The sequence below is a fragment of the Podarcis melisellensis genome (assembly GCF_964234715.1).
Source record: "Podarcis melisellensis genome assembly, chromosome: 7".
NCBI lineage: Eukaryota > Metazoa > Chordata > Lepidosauria > Squamata > Lacertidae > Podarcis > Podarcis melisellensis.
The window spans coordinates 33203561-33222191 of record NC_138539.1 but is presented as its reverse complement, the minus strand read 5'-3'; the positions used below and the strand labels follow the sequence as shown (position 1 = coordinate 33222191).

Here is an 18631-nt window from a genome sequence, read left to right as displayed (position 1 = left end):
TAAAGCCATGTAAAACCCGAAGGCATTAAAATTTATTAAATGATGCAATAACAGAATTCTTTATTTACAATAGCATTATTTAACATCAAATAAGCAAATAGCATCAGCAAAGCAATATTAACTTGCATAAATGTATTTAAAATTTCTCTGAATATATCTACCTTTGCATAAACTGCTCACACTAGAAATACAAACATCAATGCAGGTGAACAAAGTGATGTTCAGAGTCAACTCAGTCTTGAAAATAAATCACAACCTGAAAACACTGTAAGCTTTCTCCTGAAGAACCATAGTTTATATATTGCTTAGTTTTACCCTCGTATAATCTTTTCATATACACACACTCATACACATCTCAGATGCAACTTCATGAGGAACTGTACAAATAAAACCCACAAATGACAAAGGAAAAAAATAAGAATCAATGCTTGAAGAAATGTGTCCATCATCTCTATTCAACGACTGAAAGCTAAGTGATGATGCGCTTATTTCAAAATTGTACACAATTCACTATACAAATATAATACATCAGACAGCTATGTAGGAATATACAAGACTTAAAAACAGATCTAAGGCATTATGCTAGATTTTAGCATTTTGAGGTTCTTGCACATAGCTTTACCTGTAGAAAGAAACTAAAAAGATTTTGTTTTAGTCTACAAAGAAACACCAGGGAGAAAATTCTAATTAAAAACCAAAGCCACTACAGTAATTTTCTTTTGTGCAGAGAATGCTTTTGCTCTTAGGTAGCAATACTACCATACAAATACTAGAAAACTTTAAATTCACACCAACAATTAATGGCTTAAGTTGCATTTCAAAACTGATTGTGTATCTTTGGGTTTTGCAAGTAGAGCTGAACCACCTTTTTCATGTGTTAAGCCCATATGAACTCCTTTTTGTAAAAAAAGAAAGAAAGAAAACCCACAGAGATTAAAAATGCTTTATATAAATGGCAAAAACATTGCTTTCAGATAATATAGACTAATGGACTGGTGGGGCACCCATTTTTAAAAAAATCTTTGATTGACTGTTAGATGTTGAAAAATATCAACTTCACTGATAGCAGTTTACCTGAATTTGGTTGAATGGAGCTTTCATATAATTGTAGAGTTGGGGGGGGGGACCATCAAGGGACATCTACTCCAACCCCCTATGTCATGTGGTTATATATGTGTATTTTTTTAAAAAAATTAAGACCTCTTAAGTCCTTCACACTTGTTATAAGAGAACACTGATTATGTTCCAGCATAAAATCCAATTGCTATCTCTATCAATTTTACTGTGTATGGAATTAGAAACACTGATTATAAAAAAGAAATTAATTTGGCATGGTTACCTTTGTCTCTAGCATGATTAACACAACCAGAAAATGCCTACTCATTGTTTTCAGTTCATTGACCCCAATAAATTTTCTGACGGATATAACCACTTATCGTAAAATTCGACTAAATATGGGCAGACGAAGAAATATTCTGAACTGGCTCAAGTTAAAAATTACTTATTTGCCTACTTTTTAAAATTAAAAATGTTTTGAGAGAGAATATTTCAAAGGTAAAATATTTAATCTAAAACCTAGAGGTTAAAAATGATCAAATTTTAATCCAGGCATAATTTTACTATTAATATTAAAAAACTTTTCTTAATGTTATGGAGCTCAGGGCTGACGTATCATAGATTTCCACCAGATGGCTCAGTTGTCTGAATAGCTACTTTTGAGTTTAACCGACAAAGTGGTGGGTGAGTGCTCAGAAGTGCAGTTTCTCCCAGTGTAACAGGAGAGCCACTCAACAGGAAACAAATGGTCTGAAATGAATTCCATATATTCCTTAACTTATTTTTTGTCTTAGCACTCTATGAAAGTCAGATTCTTTGTATATTTTAACCCTCATCACAAGCAAACAAGATTTCAAGGTTAACCTTCTCCCAAATACATGAATGATGATTGAGATAATATAAAATGCATTGCATTTTAAGTAACATCCAAAATTTTGAGTCCAGGTATGAAAGTGTGTGGATTGTGGGGAAGAGAGAAACAGGAGGTCGAAAACAACCAGCTTCCTGGTATTTTAAGTCCACAGAAACTGATGCCAGCTTATACTAAAACATTACTGGAACCATAGCAGGTAAGAGTAAAACCACCTTAAGCAGTGGCCTGCTGAACAACAGTTTTTCTAAGATTCATTAAGAAAGAATATAAACATACAAAAAAGTCAAGAATTGGCTCCTACAGTGGCTGCATATAATATAAGGTTAGATAAATGACTTTATGAGCAGAATCGCAAGGTTTAGAAAATGAAGTTTCAAGCCTACAAATTAGGTCTAATCAAGGCATTGTGATCCTTTACAAAACACTTTTTCCCCAGGAGACACACATAGCTATGAAGATATCTAATTTAATACTGAAGTACCTCATTTGGAAATCAACTCCACAACATGTATACCTCACAAAATTATACAATTAAAACACTAAAGTCTTCAACTTAAATTATTGCTTGTTTACATAGAAACTGGTTTTTATGTACCTTACAAAATGTCCTCAGTCCCCGCTGCTTCAAAATAATTAGAACACATGATGGTTAACTCTGTAGTGATATCTGCCATAGCTTAAGTCATTATTTTCCCCAGTTGTGGAGATGGGGGGAGAATTAAGTTTTATCATTTACATCAGATGCCTTTAAGTTCTGATTTTTTTTATGCCTCAATCCTGCCACTTCCATCACCAAAAGATGCACCCTTATTTAAAATGATTATTCAGCAACTAGTTACCTGCAACCTAGAACTCAGGTAACAAACCTAGGGATACAATGAGGGTTATTCATTTCTCCACCCTGTAAGAAAAGAAACAGAGAAAGGGCAACTGAAGGCAGGAGAAAAGGGATGCTAACTTTAGTTAATTTTTTAGGATGCTGAAATCAATTGAATGGGAACTTAAATTGGTTTGACTCATGATTTCGTTCAAAGTAACCAAAAGAACTTTAAAAACAGCCCTCTCACAGGATATTTTAACCTGTTTACAAATGTAAACCTATTCAAAACGGACTGGTTTTGTTTTCTAGCATGGGATGTCTAGTCAACTAGATGCCTTTTCCCCAAGACAGTTAGTTAGATGTCTATTCTCCACATTTTGTCATTTAGCACTATGAGAGTCGTAATCCAGCTAACGCCCCACCTCCTAAAGTGGAGGTTTTAATATTAACCCACTTATTTCCAGATGGAACAGAATCCTTTGCACCAGACTGTGTAGCGAAGGAAAACAGAAAGAGATAAAGATCTAAATCTACAAACAGAACAGAATGAGAGCATGGTTGGTTTTCCTTAAATACATACATTTAAATACATTCAATCTGACACGGTTTATGAAAACTGGCTATCAACATTTACTTTGCAGGAGAGATCTAAGTTGCACTAAGGTGAATGCAGTGAACAGACTGAGCAACTGTCTGTACGCTAGCTTCAGACTGTCAAAGAAGAGGCTGCTCCTCCACCAACAATGGTTTTGATTCCACTCAAGTGGCGTTGTTCCGTTTGCAGCACTAAACTCTACTTTCTCCAGCAGAACCGACTGGCAGAACAGTTGGGGCAAAACCAAACATATGCAGCTCTTCAAACTGGTAAGAAGTCTGGGCTGGGGAACCCAGTCAGTTGAAGAAATTAGCAATCTTCAGGGTCAGCAATATTTCTAGAAGACCAAAAAAGGAAAAAGAGGCATTAATAGCAATGCTTAACTGAGCATGTACTGTTCTTGGGGGACAAGGGGCGGGCGGGTGTGGAGGATTCCCTGGTCCTGATTGGGGTAACTGTGCCCGTGAAGGACCAGATGCGCAGCCTGGGAGTCATTTTGGACTCACAGCTGTCCATGGAGGCGCAGGTCAATTCTGTGTCCAGGGCAGCTGTCTACCAGCTCCATCTGGTACGCAGGCTGAGACCCTACCTGTCTGTGGACTGTCTCGCCAGAGTGGTGCATGCTCTAGTTATCTCCCGCTTGGACTACTGCAATGCGCTCTGTGTGGGGCTACCTTTGAAGGTGACCCAGAAACTACAACTAATCCAGAATGCGGCAGCTAGACTGGTGACTGGGAGTGGCCGCTGACACCACATAACACCAGTCCTGAAAGACCTACATTGGCTCCCAGTACATTTCCAAGCACAATTCCAAGTGTTGGTGCTGACCTTTAAAGCCCTAAACTGTCTCTGCCCAGTATACCCGAAGGAGTGTCTCCACCCCCATTGTTCTGCCCGGACACTGAGGTCCAGCTCCGAGGGCCTTCTGGCTGTTCCCTCATTGCGAGAAGCAAAGTTACAGGGAACCAGGCAGAGGACCTTCTCATTAGTGGCGCCCGCCCTGTGGAACACCCTCCCATCAGATGTCAAAGAAATAAACAACTGACTTTTAGAAGACATCTGAAGGCAGCCCTGTTTAGGGAAGTTTTTAATATTTGATGAATTATTGTATTTTAATCTTTTGTTGGAAGCTGCCCAGATTGGCTGGGGAAACCCAGCCAGATGGGCAGGGTATAAATAAATAATAATAATAATTTATTTATTTAACTCTTCTGGGTACTTCAAACAAGAGCAAACGAGATCGTTCAGGTCAATATATGACATAAGGTACTTTGAAAGAAGAATGATTAAAAGGGAGTCAAACATAAACACAGATTGCTAAAGAAATGGACTTTAGACTTTTGCCTGCTTTTGGACACTTCTGTCTTTAAGCGTTTTGCTGATCTGGTGTTAAAAGCATGATTGTTGGTGGAATCCAGTGTTGCCTGGGTGGAATCCCACTTGCACAACACAATGTCACCTTCTCTTTCCCCTTGCAGCTGCCCTGAAATGTGCTCCAAAAGGTCTAAACCTGCAGAGCAAATTCTGAAGGGGTGTGGGGAGGCTGTAGGGGCAGGGAAAGGGAGTATGTTCAACTTGCACAGGGACAGCTTTGGAGAGAAGCCTCAGCACATATATGTGCGCCATACAAGAGGCGCATTTGACTCGTTTTGAGAATGAATTTGCCAGAATAGCTTTCTAAGAAGTTCACTTAGGAAGAATCATATTACTTGCAACTGGAGAAAATTGCATCTATTCCTTAAAAGATTCAAGGTAAAATGTGAACCCGTCTTACCCGTGATGCATCTCCCTCCTGCTTTATCATATCCATTCCAGGTAGCTGGTTTGGAAAAAGATTGCCTCCTCTCATAGCAGGATCATTAACCTACGGCAGGGAGAAGACCCGTTTGTAAGTCACTGGGGGAAATAGAAAGCATCTTTGAATAAACCACAACACTGCATGCACGCACACACACACACACACACACACACACACACACACACACACACCTTTCTAGCCAAAAAAGCAAAAACAAAACAAGAGAGCAGAGTGAATGAGGCGGCCCATGTCATAAAAGGTGTTGTGCCATGTGCTCACCTCCACTTTTCTCCCTTCTTTACACTGCCATTCTTACGCACTTTTTGCTGACTTGCACTATTTTGAGTTGGTTACATTGAGAGGGGGAGTGTCTCCAGAGCAAATGTTAAAATTGGTAGTTTATGTTGGAAAAAGCTGTATTAAATCAACTACTGGTTACAAATTTCACCAGGCAGAGAATTCTCACCTGCTCAGGACCCATGGAGGACAACCCTGATGTAGGCACAGAGGTTGCTGAGGTCATGCTGATCTGTCCTGTCATCTGGTTCATGTTGTTCATACCGCTTGTGTTGGTCACCATGGATACATTGATGTTCATGTTGTTATTGTACATGCTGGTGTTTGCTTGCTGCCCGAAGTGTGGTGGAGATTGTTGTGAAAACATGCTGCAGGATGAAATACACACCAACACGTCAGAATCAAGATGTTCATCCTTCGGGCCTTGAACATTCCTGAACTCCGCAGAGGGTTAGTGCATGTGGGAACGCCTTCAATAAATGGAGTCTGATTATCAGTGCACAAAGCATGCATTTCTTTCTCAGCTTGTAAGTAATGTGATGATTAGGTCTGCAAAAATTCTCCCCACAATTTGCCAAAATAATATATGTGTTAAATAGACCTATAGCATCTTTAAAAGAGTAAATCGAAAAAGAAACTTTTCCTGCTTATCTTTTAACATCAAGATGCAAAGACACTTAAAATATTCTGAGCTAACCTTAGGGCCATCTAAACATAGTTGTCGTGCTCATTCAAGAGAAACCAATGCAGTGACCTAGATGTGTGTGTATATATCTATCTAATTATTTGTCAGTAGGCAGAAAATTTAAAGCCCTGCAAGGCTAAGTAGTTTAGTTAGTCCACTGTCTTTGTAACAGACAGGATCCTAGAAAACTGAAGAAAAAGCAGTCTGGGATGATTTCAAGTCATAATTTACAAATAAATAATTATCATTTCAAAAATTTTGCTTCATTCCTATTCACGACTACCTGGAAATAAGTTCCAATGAATTTAATAGGACTGACTTCTGATTGGATATACAAGGATTGAACTGTGATTTTTATTTTTAGCCCGTGGCTGATAATACACATCACATATATTTTATTATGGATTGGTTTTACAAACATGCAAATAAAACTCTAATCAGAAATTCGCATGTTTTTGTAGTTACTTGATCTTTTTGAAAACTGGGTGACATGGAAATTCCTACTTAGTAATGAGAGGCCCCATAAGAAAAAAGTGTAAACTAGTCAGTTGTTCTGCTTGAGCAACAGGACTTCCACTTGTGTAATATAAATTCCTCTTCTTCCCCACTGCAGACCAACCATGCAACATCAAAATCTGCTTCAGGAAGACCACCCCACCCTAACCAGAAGTAGGGGGAATGCAGAGAGTGGACAGAAAGGGGAAATCCCATTGCATAAGTGGTCTAGAGGGTGCCAATGCAAGAACGGGCCTTTTCTGCAATGGCTCCCTGCTGTCCCTAGGGAATTCCGGCTGACGTCTTCATGATATACCTTTAGGCACCAGGCAATAATGTTTCTCTCCAACCAGACCTTTGGCTGACTGACATCTGATGCCCTTTTAAATGTGTTGTGGGAAGGAGGATTCTTGGTTTGTTGTCCTTATTTTACTATGTATTTTGTGGTTTTTATATTGTAATTTTATGTTGTGAACTGCCCTGAGATCTGCGGGTGAAGGACAGTATACAAATTTAATAACAACTACTGCTACTACTGTGCAGTGCTGGATATGTCCCTATAGCTCCATTAGAGAATGTACAATTCATATGACATGGCCTGGTGTATAAAAGTCACATGTTATATTTCACTCTCTTTTTCCAATGATGATTCTGGTGTCAGTCTGCAACACTGCTGTGATCTGTGAGTGGCCAGGTTCAACAGGATGATTGCTGAAAAAATGCGTGAATGAGCTATGTGACAACGGCCCAAACTGACATACTGTGAGTCATACCCCAGTTGCAAACCTACCTGTTTCCACCCATATTCCCTTGTGCCCATCCATTCATCTCCGTAGAGGATTGGTAGGCAGGATTGGCCTGAGACTGCTGTATCATGGGACTCTGGGTATGAGCCATTCTTGGGGACATCAGCGGACTTTGGGGAGTGGTAGCCCCAGTGAAGCCTGGATCGGCCTGCTGATTTATTCCTGGAAAACACAACAGGATTCTTACTTATGCTACACACGACAATTCAGCCAGAAGTATGGAATGGCTTGGAATGGCCTTCACTAGGAGCACAGCAGTAATGGAATCTATTTCGAGGGGACTTTTTTGGACAAGGACAAAACAAGGCTACCATAAGCTACAGTGAAAAAAATTCTGTTGAAGACTAATATCATCATCTTTTTTTTGAGGTACCAAAGAAATGGGATAAAGTTCACAGTTTACTTTGTTTTGTGATATACGACTTTTTAGCAAAACTAATGGGTTTTTTGGGGTAGTTTTGTAATAAACCAGAAACATACTGTATTGCATTTTGAGAATCCCAACAAGTTCAAATGCTACCATAACCCCCCCCTGACCCAATTCCCAGTATCTCCAGATTCCAGATAGTGTGTCTCATCTGGGAGCCATATAAAGAACTGTAGGAAAGGAGCTGTGATCCAGGAGTTGAGACTATTGTGATGGATGAAAGGGGTTGAAATAAATGCAATACCATAGTTTGGAGGAAATGGAAATTGCTGGGCATTTGCCTGGGGAATCCGCGGGTTGCTCATTGTTGCTGGTATGCCACCGGAGGCCACCATACTCGGCGTCATATTCATACTCTGTCCTCGCATCATCAGCGTTCGCTGCTGCACTTGCTGCTGCATCTGCCTATGCCTCAGGTGCTGGCTCAGTATCTCCCTCTGCCTCTGGGCTAGCATCTGGGAATTGATGGGTCCCTGCAGGGCAAGCAAAAAACTGCATCAACACATATGATTAGCAAGGCATTTCCATCAGCCTGGCTACTAAAAAAAACAAAACCCTGGCAACTTTACAATAATCAGGTGAAGAGCTACCTTTCTTGCATGTAACATATGAAGCTGTTTAATACCAGGCCAGGCAGATTATTTATCTACCTAGCTCACTACTGTCTACTTGGATTAGGACTCAGGCACAGTTTTAACTAGAAATGCAAAGGACTGAAGCGGCAACTTTTGCATGCGGCATATAAATGTGCTCTTCAGCTGGCCTATGATGTCTCATTCTGGGGTGATAAATTCTAAAACAGATACACAGATTACCATAGGTGACTGATATGAATTCCTAGAATAAGGCAATTTTTCTAAGTGATGTCTAAATTCGGTGTTGCCGAAGGCCCGAATTTTGAGCAGAAGTCCAGCTTGTACACAGCAGAGAGAGAAGGAGAGCCCCTGAAACAGCAGGGCAGGATAGCTACATTTTCTAGTACGGGGAGTAAACATATTACCATCAAAAAATCGTGAACCCTGTAATACAATTAAGTCCAGAATCTAAATTTACTCATCCACACCACAGCCTAAAATCAGAATGTGCACTTCTCACATCTGTAAATTGAATAAAGCAAGCTATGCTGATTTGAATAAAATTTAAAATAGCTCTCACGCTTTCTTTCTCAAGTTAAAAATATTCATAAGCGGCGCCTTTCTGACAAAAAGCATAAAACCTCTTGCAAGATCCTGAAAGCTTTCCACCATTTCAAGCTGTTTCAGATATCATGAAACAAGTTTTAAAACTCAGAGAAAACGATGTCATCCCTGCTTAGAATATTTGGATTCATTTAAAAATGTCTAGCCCAACAATACCTGGAGGGAACCACATTGGCCACCTCTTATTCTTCAGGATAAATTAATATGCAACAAGAGTTGCAGGTTTCACTGCATGGTCTGTGGTCAGTTTGCGTATGGCCTGATTAGGGAACACAGAGAAATTCTCTGCCTCTCCAGAAGCATACACATACAGCTTCTGGTACAGCATGAAAGAGCTTCACAATTTCCTGCTCCACAGATTAAACTGTGACTATAATATTCTTCGAGATGGAATTAGTCATTTCACCAAAAGCAAGGAAAGAGAGCTGCACAACGGCAATGTGTACAGTGACGGAGACTGCAACATCGGTAACATCAGTTGTTGTTTAGTTTCCGACTCTTCGTGACCCCATGGACCAGAGCACGCCAGGCACCCCTTCATGGATCAGTATAATATAGTAAAAATCATGGACTACTAAGTTTTATAGAACATTTTATTTATTTATTAAATTCATTTCCTGCCCTTCCTCTTAAAAGGAGCATACAAATGACAGAACAATTAAAGTTGCTAAACACAGAGGCAGACTGTGAAAGATCTCGTCTTTAAAAGGCTTGTTGCACCAAAAGGATAAAAGAGATGGTGCCTAATGTTTCATGGGAGGGAATCCAAAGGCCTTATTTTAAACTGTTCTGTGATCTTTGAATGAAGGACAGTATAGAAATGTAGTAGTAGTAGTAGTATTAATAATAATAATAATAATACCAATGTTGTACAGAAGGGACCTGCTGATAAGATGATAAGTACAGGGATCAATTGGGTACGTCAGAATAGAAACATTTTCAATACCTGTTCCCTCACCTGTGTAGGTACTCCAGGTCTCAGAGACAGATTCATATTGGAAACATTGCTGATCTGATTCATGAGTGGCTGGCGATTCTAGGGCAAGGGGAAAAACAGAATAAATAAATCAGTCATATAAGGCAGCATAAGAAATAATTCTGCTTTGATGGCAAGCTTTAGTTTTACGATACTGTGCTTCTTGAGGAAGAACTTTTTTATGGTAAGAGCTGTTTGAGATTGAATGTTCTCCCCCTGACAATGGTGGACTCCCCTTCATTGGAGGTTCTTAAGCAGAGGCTGGATGGCCATCTGTCATGGATGCTTTACGTTGAGATTCCTGCATTGCAGGGGGTTGGACTAGATGACCCTTGGGGAACCTTCGAACTCTACAATTCTATGATTCTATGCATGCTGGTAAAAGCATCAACAGAGAGGATAAAAGCATGAAATACCTGCTGTGCTTGAAGTCTATGCTGCAGCTGTAGCCTTAGCTGATTTGGCTGGTTTTGCACTATGCCAGCAGGCCTCAGGGCAGCCCTAGGCTGCATTCGCAGTGATGCATAGCCTGGTCGCTGCGCCATTGGGTGAAAGTTCGGGTCCTGCATTGGTGTGTAGTTGCCTTGGGCCATTTGAGCCTGAGATGCATACTGCTGTGTGAAAATGGGTGCCTTTTGTTCAAGGATGATGTTTGATTCCTGACTTGAGAATGGCTCTGGTTCCACAGCTTGGCTCTGCTGAAACAAACATCAAGATGTACATGAACATAGAATGCTTAAACATTTATTGAGAATTATATGTTTTTATAAAGCAGAATAAACAGGTATGAAGCTGAGCAGCATAAACTAATATTTGCTTTAACTCATTCTATGCTTCTATTACTATTTATTAGTACTTGTGACTCATTCAGAACTACAGTTGTACCTTGGTTCTCAAACGGAATCCGTTCCGGAAGTCCATTTGACTTCTGAAAACATTTGAAAACCAAGGTGTGGCTTCCAATTGGCTGCAGGAGCTTCCTGCATTCAATTGGAAGCCGCAGAAGCCACGTCGGACACTCGGCTTCCAAAGAATGTTCGCAAACCAGAACATGTACTTCTAAGTTTGCGGTGTTCGGGAGCCAAACCGTACGCGTACCAAGGCGTTCGAGAACCAAGGTATGACTGTAATTGAGGAAAAAAACTATGTGATAAACAGAGTCCTGGTTCAGATGCAAAGGAAAATATTCTTGATGAACCTTGATGAGTCTGGGGGCTTACACACTCCCCTCTTCTCTTCATTTTGTGCTCATGGAGATCAGAAGAAACCACAGTTTGATCCTGGATTTCCTCACAAGTGTAAGCAGTTTCCAAAGTTCAGATGCCACGGCAAAGCACAGCTTGTATAAAAACTGAAGCCAAAGCTTCTGATACCCTCCTTGCAAGTGCAAGGACAGGGGAGACTGTGTGAAGCTGAGGTTCATCGTTGCTCATTCACATGGTGGGAAATTATTATTTCCTGTCATGTTTGAGCTGGTTCAATACAGGAGGCCCCTGCTCTAAACCATTCATATATTTTCTCTCTTTTAATTTTGCCATTAAAAAAAAAATCTTGCCTCAAGATTGCAGTGGTGAACCAGGGTTGAACTGCTACAAGAAATACCTGATCAGCCCTACAAACATTTTCATTTTTCTATTTTAAGGAAGTTGTGGAGTGCTCCAACTCTGATCAGAAGCTGGTGAAGAATTCCAGCAACCAGATGGTACTCTGAATGAGGAGTGCTTAACTCACCCTCCTCTCCACACACACTCCAGAACCATTTCCCCCATTTAAATGAATCAGTAGTTTCTTTTGTTTGAGGTAAAACAAGCAAATAAGTTCTTCTATGGTTCTCAGCAGGGCTAGAATCAGCTTTGGAGGAGAAGGATTTAGATTTAGAAGGAATACCTTACAGAAGAAATGGTTAAAAAGAAAGTTACTTAAGAGTCCCTCTCACCTCACAGGTGCTTTTAAATATAAATAAAATCTTTGGGAGGTCAGATCCCCTAAATTGCATTTGGAGGGTTTTTAAGAATGAAGAAAGCATCATGACCACAATACTCCAGAACATCTCTGTTGATGGACGTGACGAAAGAACATGTAGGAGCTGTTGAAATATAACCTGAGGCATCCTGGGGTGTGGTGCAGTATAATATTGCTTCCAGAATCCCAAGTAACATTGGTAAAAGATGGTCCAGGAGTCCTTACCTCCTCATCCATACTCTAATATATGATGTTTCTGTCATTGGAATGACACTGAAGAGGGTGGTAGATTAGAGGCTGCCCCCATGGATAGACAGACAAGGCTTCAGCTTGGCAAACAGGCAGCTTACCAGCTGCTTTACAAAAGACTTCCAAAAGTAATACGGTCTGGAATACCTTGTACCACTGCTGACCCACCCCAGGTTATATTTCAAGGTAAGAACTCCTGGGCCATCTTTTACCAATGTCACCTGGGATCCTGGGAGCAGTATTATACTGCAACACACCCCAGAAAATCCTATCTTTAGCCTGACAAAGCAGGAGGTAAGTGACGCAGGTTAACACTCTACCACTGCTTCAAGTGGTATTTGCTTGCAGGCTCTTGAGTCCAAACTTCCTTTCTGCTCCCTCCATTGTGTAGCAAAAGGCATGCTGTTCCCATACATATAGGGTAGGACCAGCTGCTAGTCTATAATTAAGACCTAAACAAACTCCTCCATCTCTCTGAGGCACTTTGCTTAGGATGGGAGTGGGAGTGAGATTAAATGCAAAAGCTTCTCAAATTAAAGGGAAACACTGCATTATCAATGAAATACTGTAATTTCCTTAGTGTTACTATGTGGAGGGATATTTATAATTATTACATCTGGTCAGCATTTGAAGTCCATTTGAAAAAAGAAATCTCACTACTGAAATACCTTAGCTACATATATTTTGAGAAATGCTTAATAGCAGCACAATACCTGGCTGACTAGTTCTGGGATCCCAAGAGCTCTGTCAATTTCTTCCAGACCGTCAAAATTTCTTAGTGCCAAGTAAAGCTGGTCAAGGAGGGTCCCTTCATCGTTTGGAGACTCTGATGCAGGGTGTTGACACAGCAAGTCATCCGGAGAGTTCCCAAATGGTTGCCTAAAAAAAGAAACAAGCAACTTGAAAGCAACTCAAGCAAGAATTCTCACCACCCAGAAGGTTCAAATTAGTTTAGGGAATTTAATACACACATTTTTATGTGTGTCAGCTCTGCAATGCTAATTGCACTCAACTTAGTCCTTCTAAATTTTAGGCTTGAAAGCAGCTTTGGGGAACCCAAGAATCCCCAAATGTTGCTGGATTACAATTCCCATAATCCTTGGCAATTGACCGTGTTGGCTGGGGCTAACGGGAGCAGGAATCTAATGCCACCTGCCAGGTCAGGGGCCCTACCCCTGCTCTAAAGCTTGCTTAGAAACAGGATGCATTTTCTGTAGTAATCACTTTTAGCCTGATCAAAGACCAACCTTAAGAACAAAACAAAACCATGTATTTCCAAGTTTCCCTCAGTCATAAACCTAGGATTTTACAGATTTATTCCAAAGATATGACAAAGAAGCCATTTCTCCTTTCCAGCCTTTAGCTCATGATTGGCCTACTTGCCAAACTCAATCAATCAGGGAAACGGCAGTGCTTAAGCCACGATACTGATTTACACCAATACATTCTGTTCTTATTCATGACCATCTATTCTATTCTGACAGCTTAATTTTGTAAAAAGCTATATGACTAATGATAACCCTAATCAGATCATTTAAATCAGACAACACAGAAGCTGATGGTTTCTTTCCTTATTCTGTACCATATAAAGATCACTGCTTGTTCCCGATAACATACCCACAAAAGATAGTGAAATTTAATGTGCTTTGTCCTCAAAGGTGATGAAATCAAACCACCCATGTGAAAACAGAGTGGTAAATAATGAATCCCAATGCGGTAATCACATGAACAGAATATTTAGGTTTTGTAAAAAAATTAATTAGAATAACAAAATTAAAGGAAACAAGCAGCACTAAATGCATCACACATGTGATGCAAAATTCAGTTAGTATTATATAATGATGAAATGGATGAAATGAAGCAATAAAGCTCACTGGTATAATGTGCCACTGCAATTGTGAAATGCCTATTTTCCATTCACTTATGAAGGCACAAAGCAGAACTGTATCAGTTGCGGCCTCTTATGTTATGGAACAGGACCACACATTCAGCAACAGACCAAGCAGCCACAAAGCAAAATGAATGAGAACACAATCTGGAGCAGAGAAGGAAGGCAAGAGAGAAAAACAGATTTCCTCCTGCTTGCTGTTTTTCCCTTGCAACCCTCTTCAGCTGCTTTTCTTCCAATGACGCAGCAAACGGGTCTGCAGGAAGGAAGGGAAGATAAAAGTGGCAAGCACAGGGAAAGTGAAGATTCCTTCTCCCACCTGCCACTTTTCTGTTGCAAACGGCACTCTCCCTCCGCAGCTATTCAGAAGGGACTTGGGTTCTCAGAGGCTTGACTTTCAATCTCAAGTTAAGTGTCCACTGTTCACCAAGGCTTTCACTTAATTTTTTCATTAGTCTGGTGCTATTTTTGTGTTGTTTATATGGATGAATTTTATTATTAAAATTTGGTATTGTTTTGATACTAAATTTGATAGGAGACTTGTATGGTCCCCTTCAGAAAATCTTCTTTAGGGAGCATACACACAACTGCAACCAAAACTACAGATTATTTGTATTATTTTCTTGCTATACAAAAGTTATTTTAAGGTACATCTTGAATTAATCAGACTCGCATTACTTATTCTACTCTATTAAAATTTTAGTTACATATTGCCTTACTCAAGTTCCATTTTATATTGATTTCATTATCAAAATTCCATTTTACTTTTAAACTGGTAATGTAAGAATTTTAGAAGTTCTGAACAGTTATTAATATATATTAATCTTATGTTTATTATACGTTTGCTACAGATAAATACACTGCTCTTTTTTCTTTTTAGAGAAAAAGGTACCGGTACTCACCATGAAGTTGTTACATACAGTAAGTACCACACTTTTAACATTTGGGGGGGAGGTGCAGGTACTGTGTACCATTGAGTACCCCCGGGGGGGGGGGAAGCACTGGCTAAATTAATAACAAAACAAAACACCACTACAGCTTCAGGTAGAGTTCAACTTTTTAACACCACCTGGAATTCCTAGTTAAGCTGAACTTGTCTCAAGGGGAAAACTCATACAGCTAATCCCAAAAGGAGCAAGGTAGGGTACAGTATACCGCTTTCCTCCTCTAAACAAGTCTACCTAACTGACAGTGCCTACATCCATCCACTTTCACTATTCTGATTCGGTGACGTAAGGCTAGCCAAGGATGGCCAAGACACAATAAACAAATGTATTCAATATGCACTTGCAAATGTGAAACTGTAGACTTTCCACCTGGATACAGTATATAAATTGAAAGATGTACCAAAGACAACCATTAAATAAAAGACTTACCGGTTCTGATTGCCAAAAGATGTCTGATCTATGGGCAAGATACTGTCTGGCCATGGGGCAGTCTGATTTGGAGGAGCCTGCTGCTGGGTATACTGGGGTCCTCCCATATTCATCTCTAGTTCAGAAGCCCCTGAAGAAAGGAAATCAATAATATATCACATCTCACTGGAACTGGTAATAACTCTTTTAAGAACAATAGCATTGTAGAGTTCACCATGCATACCATCTTTTTCTTAAAACACTATTTACACTTTAAACCCTTAAGGGATCTCTTTTTGCCTGTGAACATTGTGCTCATGGCAGGACTTGATGGAGCCCAACATTGCAGTTCAGATATCATACAACTCTACAACCCCTAAAGGAAATATAAATATCTTCCACCGTGTTTACAGAAGTATATTTAAAAAAATAATAATAATAGCACAAGGTATTCTCAAGTTCCCAATTCCTAAACAGCATCTAATTACACTTAGCTACTGTGGTCCTTAACGATGTCATCATGCAAAACCTATTAAAAGCAGAACAGACTACGACCACGCTCCAGCTTACCCATATTCATGACTTGAGATTGAAGCATCTGCCTTGGACCAGGTTGACTATTAGGTCTCATGGGTAGGCTGGATGTTGGGTTACGTATCATGCCTCCTTGGATTGGCCTGTTCATGGCACTCGTTGTTGGAGCACAGGTCACCCTGACAGCAGCACCTTGGGTTCCCCAATCTCCTGATGGCATGGTAGGCCGAGGAGCATTACTACCCATCATCCCTACTAAAATAAACACAGAAAAGGTTAAATCAAGTATTGAGAGATGTACTAAACTAAGTTTTGATTGTTCTTTGGAAACTATTTTAGAAATTTGCATACTAAATCAGATAGCATTTCAAATGCAATGCCTTCCTCCAAACCTCCTCCTCTCCAACACAGTCTTTTGATTATGGCAACTCTGTAGGTTAAATTTTTGACCTGAGCTAAGTCTGATAAGAGTAGACACACCCATTATCTGATTCCATGTAACAGGTCCTTGTATTGACACAACCGTAATTTGCATGAACCGTTTATGATGGCAAAATAATATGCTCTTTCAAAACTATTCCCAATAATCTATGGTTCTTTAATGATAAATCAAATGGCAGACATTATGTTTCAGAGATCTCTGTAATAAAAATAAATCCATGAGACATAAAGAACTTTCGCATCTTTTGGAGAAAAATACTGGTTTAATCTCATAGAAGGTAATGGAACTTGTTTCCAAGTAAACAGGATTGCATTTTAAGAAAGGAATCCTATGTACAATTTACATGGAACAAATCCTTCTGAACTCAGTAAGACTTTCTTCCAAACAAATATGCACAGGACTGGGTTCTCAATCCCCAACTCTCAATGACTGTAGCAGTCCCAAATTTCATTTACTGATGGGGTGAGTGGTATCAGAGCCAGGTGCAATCACTATTCCTGCTCTTTTCTGTAGAGATCTATCCATCCAAGGAATGGTTTTATGCATTTGGATGATCTTGCTTCCCACAAGTACAAACCTTTTGCTCTAATCAAGCCAATAATAAAGTTCTCAAGATGGACTGGTGAGAAGGGGCATGGCAAGCTTCTGGCCTCCCAGCAGTAGTATCGCTGCTGCTTACTGGGAGGGAGAGGGGGGGTGAGGAGGTGAGTCCTGTGGCAATCCAATGCTCCTGCTGTGGTGCAGTTGCATAACACTAGCCTCCCCTCTCTAGGAAGTGACAATAATGCCATTGCTGGGAGTCCAGTGATGCGGCAGATTCCAGTCCATGTGAAACATCACACAAAAAGGGAGTATTGAAGTTACCTGGGCTACTGTTTCCAAGATTTCCTTGATTTCCCATCATTCCTTGACTGCCCATCATTCCGGGCTGAGGTATGACTGAATATGGACTGTTGTTTCTTATGGGTGGGAAAGCTCCAGCACCTGGTGGGTTTTGCAATGCGATGTCAAGTTGTAAATTCTGGTTTGGTAACATCCTTCCCAACTGAGCTTGCCTTGCATTGGTAAAAGCTAAAAAGATGAAAAATAGTTGAGAGACTGGAAGTATAATTTATTTTTATTTTTTATTTTAAAATTGAGGTGAAATATTGTATATACAATATTTCAAAAAGCAACTTGCAGAAACACACACCAATGAAGAGGCTTATGAATGGCTCATAATATTTTGTCTTATTTCTGAGAGAGTAACCCAAGAATGTCATGGTTAGAAATATATATTCCCCCCCACACACTTTCAAAAGATATATTACTCTTTTTGCATATGTGGATATTTACACAAGGCAATATTCAATTTAAAAAATAAATGAAGAATACTTCTGCTTAACACACTATTTTACTGAAATAGACCAACTCCTATATATTGGAGGCATCTGTGGCTAGCTGAAAGGTAAATATTTAAACAAAGTATTTTAAGAAAGATTTCCCTGCAACGTTTTGGGACCTGCTTATTTTTAGAAATTGATTTTCACGCACAAAACTTTGCCTAACAGGATATTAACCTTGTAATTTACTCACTTCATTTAAAACTACTGCTTTTTTTAAAAAAAAGTAATTCAATTAAATTCATTTGAAGCACATGTCCTCCCATTCCCTATTTTTTATAGCTGAAAGCATTCACTTGCTTGGATTCAACTAGGAACAGTGATTTACAGGCAGATGTAGGTTTCTATGCACAGATCTGTTGTAGCAGGTGTACTGGGAGGGGGGGAATCCTCCGTGAGTAAACCTGGAGATGCAGATGGGGTTGTGTGGTTCAGCAACAGAAAAACACACACACATTATGTTGAAACATGAGAACAGTCGGTGATTTGGAAAGCTGGGTGGGCAGTTAAAAGTCCTAATAGCTCACACTATGAAAAACTTCTGAGTAAAGGTTCTCATCACAGCAACACTTGCCTGTTAAGTGAAGCAAGCAGCAGCCCAAACTGTCTGGTGCTAACTTTTTCATTCATTTAAGTTGGTTTGGGAGACCTTTGGACTTCTAGTTATTGCTGAACTATGGCTCCCATCACCCTGCCCATAGGTCATGCATGTAGGGCTGATGGGAGCTGTAGTTCAGCAACATCTGGAGGACCAGTGCTTCCCCACACGTGACTCAGGTGATAAGTCACAC

General features: G+C 39.9%; 1 protein-coding gene across 10 annotated transcripts in view; it reads right to left on the bottom strand.

Annotated features, from left to right (window-relative positions):
• Positions 1 to 18631, bottom strand: part of NCOA2 (nuclear receptor coactivator 2) — a 125434-nt gene continuing 106803 nt past the window's right edge. For 5 of the 10 annotated variants that reach the window (XM_081919684.1, XM_081919682.1, XM_081919687.1 and 2 more), the window contains 11 exons: positions 17323 to 17529; positions 16053 to 16271; positions 15504 to 15633; positions 12953 to 13118; positions 10445 to 10726; positions 9999 to 10088; positions 8098 to 8326; positions 7411 to 7588; positions 5610 to 5808; positions 5120 to 5209; positions 1 to 3682 (listed from right to left, as the gene is read on the bottom strand). In XM_081919684.1, the coding sequence (XP_081775810.1) occupies positions 3671 to 3682; positions 5120 to 5209; positions 5610 to 5808; positions 7411 to 7588; positions 8098 to 8326; positions 9999 to 10088; positions 10445 to 10726; positions 12953 to 13118; positions 15504 to 15633; positions 16053 to 16271; positions 17323 to 17529 (1802 nt within the window). In that variant the 3' untranslated portion in view covers positions 1 to 3670. The remainder of the gene's footprint in view (positions 3683 to 5119; positions 5210 to 5609; positions 5809 to 7410; positions 7589 to 8097; positions 8327 to 9998; positions 10089 to 10444; positions 10727 to 12952; positions 13119 to 15503; positions 15634 to 16052; positions 16272 to 17322; positions 17530 to 18631) is intronic. The other 5 variants (XM_081919689.1, XM_081919688.1, XM_081919690.1 and 2 more) reach the window with 5 other exon arrangements.